We start from the raw sequence: 15,004 nt of genomic DNA, 5'->3' as shown, positions 1-15,004 counted from the left end.
CTACTGCACTACCTTAGCAATCTTAAATCTTCCTGCCCAGCTGAAGACAGCTACACACAGCTCCTAGTAGGACCTCTGCTGTAAACCCGTAGATCAACACTGTGGGATGCTTTTCCCCACGGCTACAGCTCATCTGTTCCTGCTGTTCCTTCCCAAAGCTTTAACTTAACCAAACCATAGTGGGCCAAGGGATTGGGGAGACTGTTTAAGCTCAAGCAAGGCTTTGTTTTCAGAGCAAAAGAAATCTAATCTTTCCTTTCTGCAGCCTAAGTATAAGTATGTCCCTTAAAAATTCCAATTTGATCACAGTATTAGGGTAAAGCCAGAAAGCTGGCTAATTTGTTTCAAAGTACAAGCCAAGGCACTTTCTCAGGAGCTTTCTAGGGAGAAGTGGAAAGTATCCCACATGGCCTACTGCCATGAAGGTTTGGGACCTCCAGAGACCTTGCATACCTGATGATGTGTCATCCCCAACTGGGTGAGCTACTGCTACCCAACTCAACCATTTGGGAGATAAACCATGGTGGCTGTAGCACAGGACAGTGGTCCAATATGTAGCACTCAGGCTGGGTGGTGGCATGGACTGAGCAAAACAGGCCGGTGGCCAAGATGCACACAAGATAGAAGCTCTGCCTCTGGTACCACACAGCACTGCTGGCTTTGATACTTGGCAAGGGAGAAGGGTCTCCTGGCTTTCCTAGGGTTATGAGATGGGAACTAATTCAGATGAGGTGGACATCCTAAAGTAAAGGAGGAGTTAATGATCCAATCATGAATGACAGGTCACGAATGAAGTCCAGTTCCAAGTTTCAGAGTAACTCAGCCACCTCAGTAGCAAAATCATGGAGGGTTAAAGTATTTGTTTTTGAGACAGGGTCTGTGTAGACCAGTCTGGTCTCAAATCCAGAGATCTGCCTGCCTCTGCTTCCCGAGTGCTAGGATTAAAGGCGTGCGCCACCACCACCCGGCAAGTTAAAACATTTCTAATTCAAGGTTCTACTGAAGGAAAACAGTGAGGCAGAAGGTGCCAACTCAAGCCAGTATATTCCACATACCCCCACACTGTACAGAAGACCGTGGACTGACCTCGACAATGGACCATGTGAATGTCAGAATTGAACAAGCATTACTTATACAATGCTAGAAGTGTAATATACCAGCTCAGTTGGATGGTTCTTAAACTAAACAGCTTTAAAAACAGGAAGGGAAGTAATTGCTTGGTAGTCAAGTTGAAATAAACCTGACTTAGCAGTTTTAGTGTCAGGAATCAAAATGATAGGAATAAAGAAGGGGCTCTATTATCTTTCTGTGAGGTGTTTTTAATAGTATAATTTAAATTAGCCAGACTAGGGATGTAGCTCAGCTGGTAGGGTGCTTGCCTAGTATTTATAAAGCCCTGGGTTCATTCCCCAAAACTGTTCAATCTAGGCATGACAGTCCTGCAATCTCAGCACGTGGAGGCAGGAGGATCAGAAGTTCAAAGTCATCCTTAGCCTGGGCTATGACACTGTCTCAAAAGAACAAAACAAACAAAAGCCTTACTAGCCTAGTACTTGAGAAAGGGTGTCATCATGTAGCCCTGGCTGGCCTGGAACTCATCCTGTAGATCAGGGTGACCTCTAGCTCACAGAGATCCATGTGCCTCTGCCTCTTGAATGCTGGGATTAGTGTGTGCCACCACTGCCCAACGACCCGATGAAAATTTCAGGAGTTGAGTCCTGCTGCATAGGTCTCCACAGCATCAAGGTGTACAGATACACTACTTCTAGAAGATCCCAGTCCTCCTCTGTCCAAACTCAGTCCCAATGACTAGTACCCTCTGAGAGGAAGCATGCTTACAGCATTAAGCAATCCTTTCAAATCACCACAAGAAAGTTTTAAAACCAAGTTTAAATGCAGATACCGGGTCTGGTAGCATGCCTATAGTCTCAGGGATCAGGACGTGGAGTCAGAAGGATCAAGACTTCAGGGTTATCCCTGGCACATACTGATTATGAATCCAACCTGAGTTACATGAGATCCTGTCTCAAAAACAAAACAAAAAAGTAAATCCTGGAGTTGGATCCCTTGTCAGTGTGTACTTAGTGAGGAGCCATTCAAGACAGACACCTGTTTGCCATTCCACGGCTGCTCTGCAAGTCTGTTCTGCCCACTCCACACCAGTCTTGGCTTTGTCTTCTGAGTCACCCTGTGGATGAATGCCAAGGAGATCCAAGGAGCTCCACTTGAGACCTTGACTCAAGTCTGTGCTTTTAGTATCCAGAAGGCCAAGTGTGGCTGCAGCTCATTCACCTTTCTCAGTGCAGGGAACACAGTGTTCACCTTTGAGTCCCCATGCTGAGGCAGTAGCAACAGCAACTGACCACCTCCCAGCCCTGCTCCTGAGGAAACGGCACCTAGCCAACCAGTCAAAGTGGCATCTAAGAAGCAGTAGCAGATGGGGGAGGCCACAAGGGGAACCACAGCTGCTAAGGTGTCTGTAAATACCTGTAACAGACAGTGACAAAATCCTCGTTCTCTGTCAGCCTCAGAAGCAAAACCACATACTACTGTCTAGAGTGAAATGGGGATCATGACCTAAAGCCATGGACCAGAACCAACAGATTGCAACTTTGTGTCAAAGACCTGGGCAAGACATGTGACACAGGAGTGACATGCTGCAAGCCATCTTTGGTTACTTGACTTCTGCAGGGTTCCTTCTTGTGGGAGACCTCAGTGGTGTGACCAGCTGACAGACCTGTGCAGGGGACACAGCATCTAACAGATGCATGCACGGGGCCGATCTGGGTCCCATTCACTGCAGGGTTTTGTTTTGTCTTTAGCTAATTAAAAAGCAGTAATGACCAGAGCTTCTCCTATTTAGGGAGAACACGTTTTCAACAGGTCTCACATTTTCAGAACTATGAGGAGCATTCACTCCACGTAGCATGTGGAGCACAACAGGAGCAGCTGCAATTGAAGTCCTGGGGAGGTCATGATGAAGGCCACCAGTGGGTCAGGTGGGGACCAGGAGGGGCCTCACCCAGGCTCATTGTTCTTTCAAGGGGAAAGGGACTCACTCACACGTGGACGATTGTGAGGATGGAGGTGCACACTGCCTCCCAGATGGAGGTCTAATGATAGCCACCCAGGAGCTGGTACAGGATATCCTTGCTTCTAAGTTCCGGTCAGAACACAAGCTAGCCAACCAGACCTCAGTTGTCACCAAGCCCGCAGCCACCAGGAGAGGTAATATAGTGCTGCAGACCTTTCCAGGAGCGTCCGAGTTAATGTCCTGGCTGAGAAGAGGCAATAGGCAGCTCCTGTCATAGACAGTGGGGAATGGCCTATGGCCTGCTTTATCTACAGCTCCCAGTGTAGTTCTCAAACTGGCTGTAGCTGTGTGACATCTTCACATCCAGGACCACTGTAAGGAATGACCCCTGGGGACTCAGTGAGCACTTCCTTGACAGGGGAAGATAGGTCAAGGGGCCACTTGTGGTGTGCATCCCCCACAGCCCAGATGTGTCTTTCTCCAACTGACCAGAGCACTGGTTCCTCCGAGTCCTTGTTTGGGAGCCTCCCCTCAGTTGCTGGGGTCCAGGTAGAGGTAGATGGAGACGATGGCTGTCCTGTGTCCTACACCAGATCCCAGGCTGATTCTGCCACTCAGATGTCATCTGGGCTTTGGCTACTTAGCCTCATCTGCTCCAGCCCCACAGGGTCTAGAGCTTTCTCTTCCTGCCCAGACTGCTGATCCTTGGGAAATGAAGGACACCCCCTTATTTGGTGGCCACTTCCCCATGGAACCAAGAGGAGCTGCTGTTCTTCCAGCCACCTCTGGGGAGCCAGGCTCCACCTCTACTCGGCCCACTTCACGCACTGCCCAGGACTAGATGGGAACCACAACTGCCACCTGTTTCCTTCCGCTGACACCAGGAAGCTCAACACTCCAGCTCAGGCAAGTATTTAGTCACACCGACCCTTCTCCCTCCCCATCCCAAGTCACAGGTCTTGGTCACAGTGGCTGGAACTCTTAGATTTTGTACAGAAAGCTGGGGACGTAGTCAAACCTGAGCAAGGGGTGGGTGGTCCCAGGTGACTCCTGCATGTAGTGCAGTTTCAACAGCTCAGCCAGGTACTGCACCACTCTGATGTCCTCATTCACTAGCCCCAGGTTGAGCTTTAGGAAGCTGGTTTGTCTGCTGGCCACTGCTTCCTGTGTCTCCTCACTATGGGCAGGCAGATGCAGGGGGTGGCAGAAGGTGTAGAGGAACGCCTTGGAGCAGAGCTGGGTGAGCATGCTCTGGACGTGCAGGTAGTACGTGCTGCCTCGCTTGATCTGAGTTCGATGGTCAGCCAGGCGGGGTACCAGTGTACCCCTGTACAGGGGACAGCGTAGGGTCTTGCTGTCCAGGTCCAGGATGCTTGTATAGCGGCTGTAACGGCTCAGGGTATGGAGGGTACCCATACTGGCAGGGGAGGCCACCCTGGAAGAGATAGGCCAAGGTCAGAAAAAAAGGCAAGGTTTAGAAAAATGGAGGCCGATAGTTAAGAGATGAGGCTCACCGCCCCCAAACTGCTTGCACCCAACTAGCATACATTGGCCCTGGAGGAAGTTCAGATGCTTTGGTTCCTGAGGCCCTGGGCAATTTCCTGATGGCCTCTGAAAATTCCTCACACCAGACTGAAGCACTTTCAGGCCTCCCTCATCTCTGGACTATTAGCTTTGTCAATCTCCTTTACCCTTTGTGAGCCTCATCGCTGAGATGGAGATACTTCTCACTGTTAATTCTCCATGGAGTCACCAGAGTGACAAACTAAGTCACATTAGGATGGGGTCTGGTCCTCAGGGGGTGCTGCTAAGGAATTCTCCATCCTCAAGCCAGGGCTGCCTCTCCCCTGGTGGTCCGTCCCTACTGCCCAGCAGTATGTGTCTCAATGGTGAAGAGGCACAGGCCGAGTGCTCCGCCTCTGACGCTGTCCCTAAAAATCTCCCCGGCTGCTCAGAAAAGCCTAAGATCCTTTTCTCCCCACCTCTGTTCTGAGCATGCATTCCCTAATACTGACCTTTGCTCTGTAATGCTCCCCTCCCTGCCAGCTGGCTTCTTGTCCACCATGTGGCTGACCGTCAGTCACGCTTAGTTCAGACAGCATGGTGCTCTGAGTCTCTCCCTTTTAAATTCCCACCTCTGAACCTGTAGTAAACTTGTAAAAGTAAAACAAAACAAAACAAACAAACAAAACATGGCCTCCTCAAGCAGGGGAGGGTAAAGGAGGTAGAGCATTGGCCTGCCATGCACTGGCCAGGGTTTTCATCCCAGCACCACATGAAGACAAACAAGCTCTCCTGTAGCAAACACCTGACAAGATTTTGCAGACGAACGACCTTCCTCTAACATTCAGGGCTTATGTAAGACGTGACACTATAGAAAAAGAAACCCCACTGTGACCGCACTGTTGTTTTCTTCTTGGTGCACTTCATAATTATGTGTTAAGCATCTACTACCTAACCAGGCATTGACCTGGGAGCTGAGGTTGCAGTAAAGAGCGGCCTGAGTCTCGTCTTGTTCATGGGAGCACTGGACTTGAAAGCAAAGTGGGACCTGGGGCTTGTGAAGGAAGGCCTGAGGACCATGGCGAGGTCAGCTCAGAATTCAAATGGCAGAACACACACAGGCCCTAAACCCTGGCAGTGGGTAGACAGCACACCCCATGAGCAAGGGAGAATTGGGGCCTGCAGATAGAAACAGTCCACGAGGACAGTAAGAGGTTTGAAGAGAGGGTCCCTCACCCTCTGCCAATCTTAGTCCTCAGTGGCCTGCCTTTCCCACCCCCACCCTGGGTGTGTGTGTGTGTGTGACTGACTCCATACCAGCTTCTCTGTCATCTTGTGTGTGTGTGTGTGTGTGTGTGTGTGTGTGTGTGTGTGAGACTGACTCCATACCAGCTTCTCTGTCATCTTTAGTTTGCTTTCCCTCCACTGGGGGGCCCAGGCAAACCCAGAGCTCAGCAATGTAGAGCTCCTCTCCCCCACTCGGCACAGTTCTGCCTGTCTGACCCTCATCTCTGTTGTGACGTCCCAGCCTACGTCATTTCCTGAAACTCGGCTTTGGCACTCCCTTCCTCCCAGATGATGTCTCCATCCAACCTCTTCCATTTCTGTTCCCCATAAAATTCTTCCTCAGGAAGCCAAATACACAACCAGGTCCCAGACCGTGTGCTCCATTACAGTGAATACAGCCTATTCCCTCAGCCACTGCCACCATCCAACCAGGGAGGCCACCAGGACCAAGGAGTCTGAGGTCACCCAGCCAGGACCCTGCCTAAGCCTAACTCCCATGCACTGTTTACCCACCAGTTCTGATCTTGTCACTGCTTTAGCAAGCCACACACTTGTCTCTGGTGTTCATTTAAAGTGATGGGAGAGTCACCCGTGGCTGTTACCAGGCAGAAGGCCTGTGTGGGAAAAGAATCAAGGGCCAGGGAAGCTGGTGGTTCAAGTGATGTTTTTTGTTTGTTTTTTTGGTTTTTCGAGACAGGGTTTCTCTGTGTAGCTTTGGTGCCTGTCCTGGAACTCACTCTGTAGACCAGGCTGGCCTGGAACTCATAGAGATCTGCCTGGCTCTGCCTCCCAAGTGCTGGGACTAAAGGTGTGCGCCACCACCGCCTGGATTCAAGTGAAATTCTTTAAAAACTGTATTTGAGCAGTTCTATGTGAAGAAGCCAGGACTTGAGGAGCCAGATGAACCCTGCTCTCAGAAATAGTCCTGTGGCTGCTCACAGCTCTGTGGACAAGAGCGCCACTACACAAACACACCTTTCTGCATCACTTATTTTTCCTTTTTCAAGCCAATGTCTTCTGCATCATTTTTTTTCTTTTTCTTTTTCAAGCCAAATGTCTTGCTAATACAGCCTAGACTGGCCTCCACATAGCTAATCACTAAGGCCAGGTACTGTTCTAAAGTAACACTGTCCCAGTCTGGGCCCTTCTGCAGCTCTGGAAGGTGAGCACTGGGAGCTCCCGCACAGAAGCAGAGGTACACAACACAATTTGAGGAGTCCACACCCACCACATGAGGGTGGCAATGTCAGCAGTGACTGAGACTGCGCTCTCTGCAACCGTCACGCCCCTCTGACGGTTTCACTTCTGGGTGTTCAGTGCCATGGTTACTGCTCACTTCCCCCAGGGCTTCTCTGGGTTAGCTGTGACCTACCCATTGGCCATGCCATTCCTGGCTCCTGCCCAGGGAAATCATCCCTTGGAGCACAGGTACTGTGTAGGCACTGACACCGTGTAGGAGCATTCCCACCAGTTGTGCCCCTCAGTAGGATGCTCACATCGCATCTCAATTGCTACCGATACTCCCCGCTTGAGATTCCATGCCCTGCCTGACTCCTTCACTTTTAGAGCGTGCACTTGTAGAGACTAGTCAATGATTAGGCATCTGCTCTCATAAGAGACTTGCCAGCTGACTACAGTGAAGGAACTAGCAGAGGGGTTAAGCTGGTGGCATGGTGACAGGATGGGGGCCAGAGTCCACATGGCTGGATTTCCTTGTAATTCAGGCACTGGGCAGAGGCTGGCCCTTCACTAGCCTCACAATACTTGGCAAATGACCAATAAGTGCACTCTATTTTCCTATTTTCTTGGAACACAGGAGTAACCTGCCCAAATACTTGTGTGAATGAGCCATGGAAAGGAAACACCATAACTTCAAATGGGGGAGGACAAGCTCTTGGGACCCCTTGACTTCCGGAGCAAATCCAGTAGCAGGATACAGGCTACTGGGGCTCTCTATCTTTAGGCCAGTGTGAACTGGAGTCAGAACGAACATAAGACCTCCAAATCCAATCGCTCTCTGATTTCACTGGACCAAGACTCCAGTTCTTATCTCAGACAGACTAACCGATTTAGAATCTGACTGGGAATTCACGATTTAAAAAGTTCCCCCAGGAACAGGAATATAATTCAGAAGTAGTATGTCTGCCTAGCATATGCAAGCCCTGGGTTCTATCGCTAGCACCAAACACATACACAAAGAATAATTCTCCCAAACAATTCTGACAGGGAAACAGGAAGGTGCCAGCATTTGCAATCACTTAGCAACTGTGAACCCCTCCCCATGATAGAGAAGGCAACGGAATCAAGAGTGATTTGCCAAAGGTGAGAGCAGTGAGTTGGATTATCCATTGTCCAGAAAGCAAGCTTCCCTTTCCTGAGGTCCACAGAACCACCTCTTCATCTCTTAATGTCTAGCGCCCTTTCCCACCACCTGGAGCCAGTTACCTCTGTAGGCCAATAAGCTTCCACTTCTGAAAATCCACAATATGCAAAGGGGAAGAAATCCAGTGCTTCACCGGCTTGGCATAGTAGCCATAGCTGGGAACAAAGATGGACAGTGCAGTTACAAGCTTCCTGACTATGGTTTCATCTTCGCCCAGGACCACAAGTGTCCTCCCACTAAGCAGGGAGTAGATGGCTGGGTGGGCAAAAGGGTACTGGCGGATGAATTTTAAGGCATTCTGGCCAGCTCTCTTTTTGTGTCTGTCAGAGGATAGGCTAGCAGAGGGGGTTCTGTCCGAGCTGGTAGAGGCCACACTGCTCATGTAGCTAGTGGTATCCGAGTAGTTATCCAGGCTTGTCTTACTGACATCTCGGCTAGCCAGAAGGCAGCTTGGATCCAGCTCATAAGCTGGGAACATTTCACAACTGTTGTCTCGGAGTGAAGGGTCAGTGTTTTCCATCACGGCGTCCACATGGAACCCTTGATCCTTCTGCCCGCAGCGCTGTGGGGGGATGCTCACCACACCATCCTCATCAGAGAGAGTATAAGCTGGGGTGGGTAGAGGAGCCAGCTGACCTTCACTCTCCTTTCCAATACCGCAGCTGGAGTCTATTTGGGATGGGGTATTTTCCAAGCTGCCCTCCTGAGTCTCACCCAGTTCTGGTGGGCTGACACTTGCCTCGAAATGGATGGCCCCCTCATTACCTGCATAGGTTTCCTCTTCATTAATGGCACTTGGGTAGCTGGCCTTAAAGTCATCGGGAATGAGGGCCTCAGATGGGCAGGTGCTTAAGACTTCAATACTGTCCTCACTGATTGTCCTGTGGCTGACTGCCTTGCTACGGACTACATGGGGGCTCAGTGGCACTGTGAGGCTGGCCTGGCTGTCAGATTTAGACAGCACAGAAGATGACTTCTCGGTGCCCAGGACCTCGATGCTCTCCCCACTGCTGACACTCCCTTTCATATCCATATCCAGGTAGTCCAGGTTGTCTGGGGGCTCAAAACTGCTTGACTCTGTTGCCTCCGCCTCCCTGTACTCTCCATCGCCAAGGCCCTGCTCCATCTTGATCAGCACAGACTCCACACTGGACTTGTAAGAACCAACACTAATCAACACTTTAGGAATGGGGCATTCTTCCACAGGCCTGGATGGCAGCCTGTCCTGACTGGGCTGGGAGGGCACATTTTCTTGTTTCTCCACCCTGTCATCAACCTCCATGAAGTCTTCAAAGAGGAAGTTTGTGATGTACTGTTGTTTCCGAAGTGCTCTGTCAATCTGACTGGTCAGGAGGTAGCACAGGTCTCCTCTGAACATGTGTTCAATGTGGCTAAGCTGGGCCAGGGTCTGAGTGAAATACTCCCTAACACAGAGCTCCTCTAAGGTCTTCAACTTCTTGTCAAAACACTTGGTGGATTTTGCTTTGATGAGTTTGGGAGTGTATGCCGGTCTGCAGGTATAGAGGTCTGCATTAGCTGGCTCCTCAGGGTAAGAGGTAGTAGATACCTGCTCAGCCTGGTCTTGGGTATGCTCCACATCACCAGGATGCAAATCAGGCATCTTCATCTTCTGACGAGGGTATGAGCGGATCTGCCTCAACAAATCTTGATGCTCAATGATGGACTTTTCCACATTGGCCAGTTCATTGGCTTTCTCAATTGCCTGAGATGTATAAAAACCTTTGTCATTGGCTTTTTTTTGGATCTCAGTTTCTGTGTGCAGCACTGTCCTCGTGTAATCCAAGTCTTTGAGCTTTTTTTCAAGTTCCCCGGCAAATGCCTTCCTGTTACCCATCTTCAAGCACTCAGATGCTTTGGAAAATTCAGCTGAAAGCTCCTGGAATTGCTGCATGATTTTATGCTGGTCTGCAGAGATATAAGCCATACAGAAGGGCCTCACAAAGCCACGGGCTTCCAGGTCATACAAAGTAAGGTGGTGCACATATGCAAAGGCCCCTTCCTTAGAGTCTCCCAGTACCACCTGGGAGTCCTCCACAAAGTTCAACTTGGGGTAGGCAGAACCAGGAGGATGACCCACGAATGAAGCCTGGTAATCCACTGACATGATCCGCAAGGAGAAGTAATTGAGATCAAAAGTGCCAAAAACTTTGGTATCATTGGGGATAGTCAGCAAGGGCTGGGGTCCCACCTGCTCAGAGAACTCGGAAATAAGAATGAAGTCCCTGGAGAACTTGGCCCCGGACAGTTTAGACCAGGGGTTGGCCCCCTGGCTGGCATAGGGGAAGAGAGGTACTGAGTACTCCTCCGGCAAGGCGGGCTCATTATAAGGCTCCTCCTCGTACTCGTCTTCCTTGGTGAAGGCCACCACATCAGGGGCGCTGATCATATTTCCTGAAATACGGAGAGGACATTGAGAGGAAATAGAAAATAATGCGGGGTTAGTCGGCGGGGAAGTCCGGCCTCTGGATGAGGAAGCGAAGCTCTTGCGGCCTTCTTTGCACTTCCCTCTCACATACCCAAAAATTCAAATTCCAGATGATTATCAGGGTTTGGGACCTGGGAAGCCCTGGGAAGCCTCATGAACTCCAATCCTAAGCTGCAAGCCCAGATGACGGAGGAGGCGAGCCACTGTTTCTCCGGCCGGCGCAAGGCTTCTGAACCGAGGTCACCCGCACTCCCCGGAACCTACCAGTGACATCAACAGCCCCAGCTCTGATCAGGTCCTTAGTCCTAGTCACGGGCGGCCGAAAAGTCAGTTAAATGGGCCTCCCCACGACCTAAGGGCAGAAACTGTCGCGGCTCCTAGGGCTGTACTGTCGCTGGGAAGCTACCGCGGCACCACCATCTTGGTATCACATGACTCCCAAGCGTCAGCGTCGCATGACCCGGAAACGCTCACACTGACTTCCGAGTAAGTGGCCCCTTTTAAGAGGCACTATCAATCAGTCCTTCTTGAGGACAAGTCCCATTAACCAACCACTGTCCTAAAGAAAGGGAAAGTAGGATACCGTAGAGTTTAAGGAAGGAGGAGAAACGGTGTTGGGCGAGCGTGCCGGGGCAGGAAGCATTCTGGGAGTTGTAGTTTGAGACTGCTGGGTTAGCGGAAGTTGCCTGTGAGCGCGAGTTTAAGCGGGACTCTGGGGTGTAGATTTCACGCAGCGGCAGCAGTGGCCTGGGAAAGGTGCATTATCAAGGGGGCTTTCGGAGGGGTTCCTCGCAGAGTCTCCTCTAGGTTGCCCAGTATGTGCGGGGCACCGTGGAGTGGCTGCTGGCGCAGGGCCTAGGTAATGATCTTCCCAGTCACTCTCTTAGCGTTCCAGTGGCAGCGACGGCCTGGAGGCCGTGCCTTGTCCCGCGCTGCCATGGAAGTGGCCTTCCGAGGAGTACGAAAAGTTCTCTGTGTGGCGGAGAAAAACGACGCTGCCAAGGGCATCGCCGACTTGCTGTCTAATGGTCGTCTGCGGCGGGTAAGAAGCACTTCGGTCCGGCTTCCTTGAGGAACGCCCCCAAAGTGAGACCTTGTCGTTGGGTACCCAAATCCGAGGCGAAAGCGACTCCGCCTACAGCCTGGCGGAGGCCCCCTCCCCTCCGCCCTCCCCTGGGCTGCCGGCGCTTTCAATGTAGGCCTTTAAGGGCACTTACTGGATCTTTGCCCATCGTCTCTGTCTGATCGGCTCAGATACCTGTGGACGATGTCTCTTCTTTGGTTCCGGAGCGATTATGAGCAAACATGTATTTTAGCATTCTTTCTTGGTGAGTCTGAAGTTCAGCTGAGTTGGAAACCCGTGCCAAACTCCTTAAACTGGGCGTTCCAACCTTACTTATCGATCCTTACTTTATGTTTCGGTGGCACCCTAGGGGTAACGCTAAGGGAAAGTCATTTACGACTCCTGTAGACTGATTCCAAGATGCACAAGAGATACAACTGTCTCTTGACAGAGGGAAAAGGGGTAGAGCCCCAAGAAGTGTTGCATTATCACTCAGTTGGAGGGCTGTTCCTTTCTCTTGACCTCTGCCCCCAGTTCTGAAATAGTGGGAGGGGGGGGCCAAGGTTGTGTGGGTGCTGGCCCCCAACTTCACCTCCTCAAAGTGTGGAATATCCCTGAGTAGTAATTTCCTCGCTTTTTGAGACAGGGTCTCACCATTGTAGCTCTGGCTAAGTAGACCAGGCTGGCCTTGAACAAGCAGATCTGTTTGTCTCTGCCTTCCAAGTACTGCGGTTATGTTTCACAACCAGCCTAGCTACTGCTTAAATGTCGTGCTTTTTTTTTTTTTCTTTTTCTTTCTTTTTTTTGGGTGGGGGTGAGGGGGGACTGTCTATGAGTGTTTTGCCTGCATGTATGCCTATGTACCACATGTATGCCCATGGAGGCCAGAAGTAGGCATCAGATCCCCTAGAACTGAAAGTACAAACGGTTGTGAGCCACCATGTGGGTGCTGGGAGTCAAACTCAGGTCCTCTGGAAGAGCAACAAGTGCTCTTAACCTCTGAGCCATCTCTCCAGCCCCTTAAATATCTATTTTAAGTAATCCCCCCCCCAAACACACACACAAACACACACACGTACTTCTCCCCACTAGGCCTGGGATGCTCTTCTCCCTGTCTCTGTCTTTGTTTTCTTTATTTTTTGTTTGTTTGTTTGTTTTTGTTTTGTGTTTTCAAGACAGGTGTCTCTGAGGTGTAGTCCTGGCTGTCCTGGAACTCACTATGTAGACCAAACCAGGGATTCTTTTTCTTTTTTTCTTTCTTTTTTATTTTATTTATTTATTTATTTATTTATTATGTATTCAGTGTTCTGCCTGCATGCCAGTATAGAGGGCGCCAGATCTCATTACAGATGGTTGTGAGCCACCATGTGGTTGCTGGGAATTAAACTCAGAACCTCTGGAAGAGCAATGAGTGCTCTTAACCTCTGAGACAGGGATTGTCTTTTTTTCTGATTTTTCAAGACAGGGTTTCTCTGTGTAACAGTCCTAGCTGTCCTAGAACTCACAGAGATCCACCTGCCGCTACCTTCCAAGTGCTGGGATTAAAGGCATGTGCCACCACCACCCAGCTTGAGCCAGGGATTCTTAATAATGTAACATCATGGCATGTAGAAGGCATCTACTGTAACCAGAATGCCAAAGCTGGAATAACAGTTTGTTGCCTCTTTGCAGATACCAGTGTGTACATAGGAACTGAATCTTTAAAACAGTGCTTTATTCAGAGAGCTGGCAATCTTAGAAGACAGTCTTGCGTCTCATCTCCAGCTGGCAGATTATGTAGGAGAATGGAGGTGAGGTAGAGAAAGAAAGTGGATCAGTCATTACGGAGCTCAGTCTTGTTCCCTGGTCAGCCACATTTGGAGAATTTTTATAAGTTTGTAGGAGGAAATAAAAGATGAGAATTTGATGACCTCAGACAGCTAGAGCAGTCATTATTTAATGCCAAAGAGGTGGGTTTGTGGTTCTGATTATGCATCATCAGGGCATAGGACCTAGGCACTGAAGGAGAGAAAGAAAAAAGAATTTATGGCCAGCCTCCACTACCTAGCAACTTTATGGTCAGCCTCAGCTACCTGAGTGAAACCGTACTTAAAAATCCAACACCCCCTCACCCCCGCCCAACAATAACAGTAACTGAAGGGACTCTGGTCAGCTCGAGCATAGTGAGCATGGCTTTTGGGGGTCCTGAGCCAATACTTTTCCTTTCAGTAACAACAGCAGGTTAATGGTGGTGAGTGTGACAGAGCAAACAATGGTACTCCTTTAAAGAGGTGAACTTACCTTCTGGAACCAGATAGTATAATGGTTATACTACCTATACTTACACACTTAAGCTTGCTGTGAGACATTTTCTTCAAATTGAAACATGAATTCCCCCTACCCCCACCCCCTAAAAAAAGTAAGGTCCTGAAACTGACCTCAGAGTTCCAGGAAGCAGGTATTTGAGGATTGCAGAAGGCGGCTGGCCCGACTCCAGACACCCAGTGATGGCAAAAAAGACCACAGACAAAACGTTTATCTAAGGAAAACAGCTAACTTCCTCATTTTTCCTCAAGTAAATCTCTCCCCTGCTCCCTGTGCTTAGCTACAAAAACCTCAGCCTAAAGCAAATAATGTCATTCTCTTGAACTCTGGGAGTCCCAAAAGTGGGTTTGTTGAGATATTTACCTTTTTCAGGAACCACCACACTTTTCCACATGCTTTAGAAATGCTTGCTTTTCTCCTTGTTTTTACTTTGTCACCATCCTAGCAGGTGTGAAAAGATACTGTGTTTTTAATTTACATTTTCCTAAGGGCTTACTGACCAATGATACGGAGTTACTTTTCATGTTTTTTTGGTTTTTTAGTTTTTTTTCTAGACAGGGTTTCTCTGTGGAATTTTGGTGCCTGTCCTAGATCTCGCTATGTAGACCAGGCAGGCCTCGAACTCACAGAGATCGATCCACCTGGCTCTGCCTACCAAGTGCTGGGAGTAAAGGCATGTGCAACCACCACCACCCAGCTGTACATTTTTTTTTTTCTTGAGAGTCTTAGAGTTTAAGTTTTTATTCATTCATGTATTGTGTTTGTGCTTGTATAGGTACACATGTGCCACAGCTTGTGTATAGAGGTCAGAAGAACACTTGGGGGAGTCAGTTCTCTCTTTTACCATGTGGTTTTCAGGAATCGAACTCAGATCATCAAGCTTGGCGGCAATCACCCTTACCCTCTGAACTATCTTGCTCACTCTAAGTTTTAATTGTCTTTGATCCACTTTTTTTTTTTTTTGAGTTGAGGATCGAACCCAGG

At 49.5% G+C, this 15,004-nt stretch overlaps 2 protein-coding genes across 4 annotated transcripts in view; one reads left to right on the top strand and one right to left on the bottom strand.

Moving 5' to 3' along the window:
* Positions 1-1,639: 1,639 nt before the first annotated feature.
* On the bottom strand, positions 1,640-11,091 carry Smcr8 (SMCR8-C9orf72 complex subunit). 2 transcript variants are annotated; one of them, XM_036194874.1, is made up of 3 exons: positions 10,918-11,078; positions 8,270-10,619; positions 1,640-4,469 (listed from the first exon to the last, which is right to left on the bottom strand). In XM_036194874.1, the coding sequence occupies exons 2-3, from the start codon at positions 10,612-10,614 to the stop codon at positions 4,016-4,018; spliced, it is 2,799 nt and encodes a 932-aa protein (XP_036050767.1). In that variant the 5' UTR covers positions 10,615-10,619; positions 10,918-11,078; the 3' UTR covers positions 1,640-4,015. The 2 variants fall into 2 exon arrangements, with proteins under 2 accessions (XP_036050767.1, XP_036050766.1); XM_036194873.1 differs by having other exon boundaries at positions 8,270-11,091.
* Positions 11,092-11,126: 35 nt separating this feature from the next.
* Top3a (DNA topoisomerase III alpha) overlaps positions 11,127-15,004 on the top strand; it is a 43,807-nt gene continuing 39,929 nt past the window's right edge. Inside the window, exon 1 of one of the 2 annotated variants that reach the window (XM_036194872.1) lies at positions 11,127-11,139. Coding sequence is in view for 1 of the 2 variants with exons in the window: in XM_036194871.1 (XP_036050764.1) it covers positions 11,516-11,695 (180 nt within the window). In the remaining variant the exon portion in view is untranslated. The other variant, XM_036194871.1, reaches the window with a different exon arrangement.

This window comes from Onychomys torridus, chromosome 8, assembly GCF_903995425.1.
Source record: "Onychomys torridus chromosome 8, mOncTor1.1, whole genome shotgun sequence".
Classification (NCBI taxonomy): Eukaryota; Metazoa; Chordata; class Mammalia; order Rodentia; family Cricetidae; genus Onychomys; species Onychomys torridus.
Note: the sequence above shows the minus strand (reverse complement) of the source record. Positions and strands in the feature narration are given on the sequence as shown.

Excerpts from the sequence above, each read along its gene's own strand:
- Smcr8 (XM_036194873.1), bottom strand. The coding sequence starts at position 10,614 with ATGATCAGCGCCCCTGATGTGGTGGCCTTCACCAAGGAAGACGAGTAC. Across the intron at positions 4,470-8,269 it reads AAGCTTATTGGCCTACAGAG|GGTGGCCTCCCCTGCCAGTA; the intron begins GTAACTGGCTCC and ends TATCTCTTCCAG.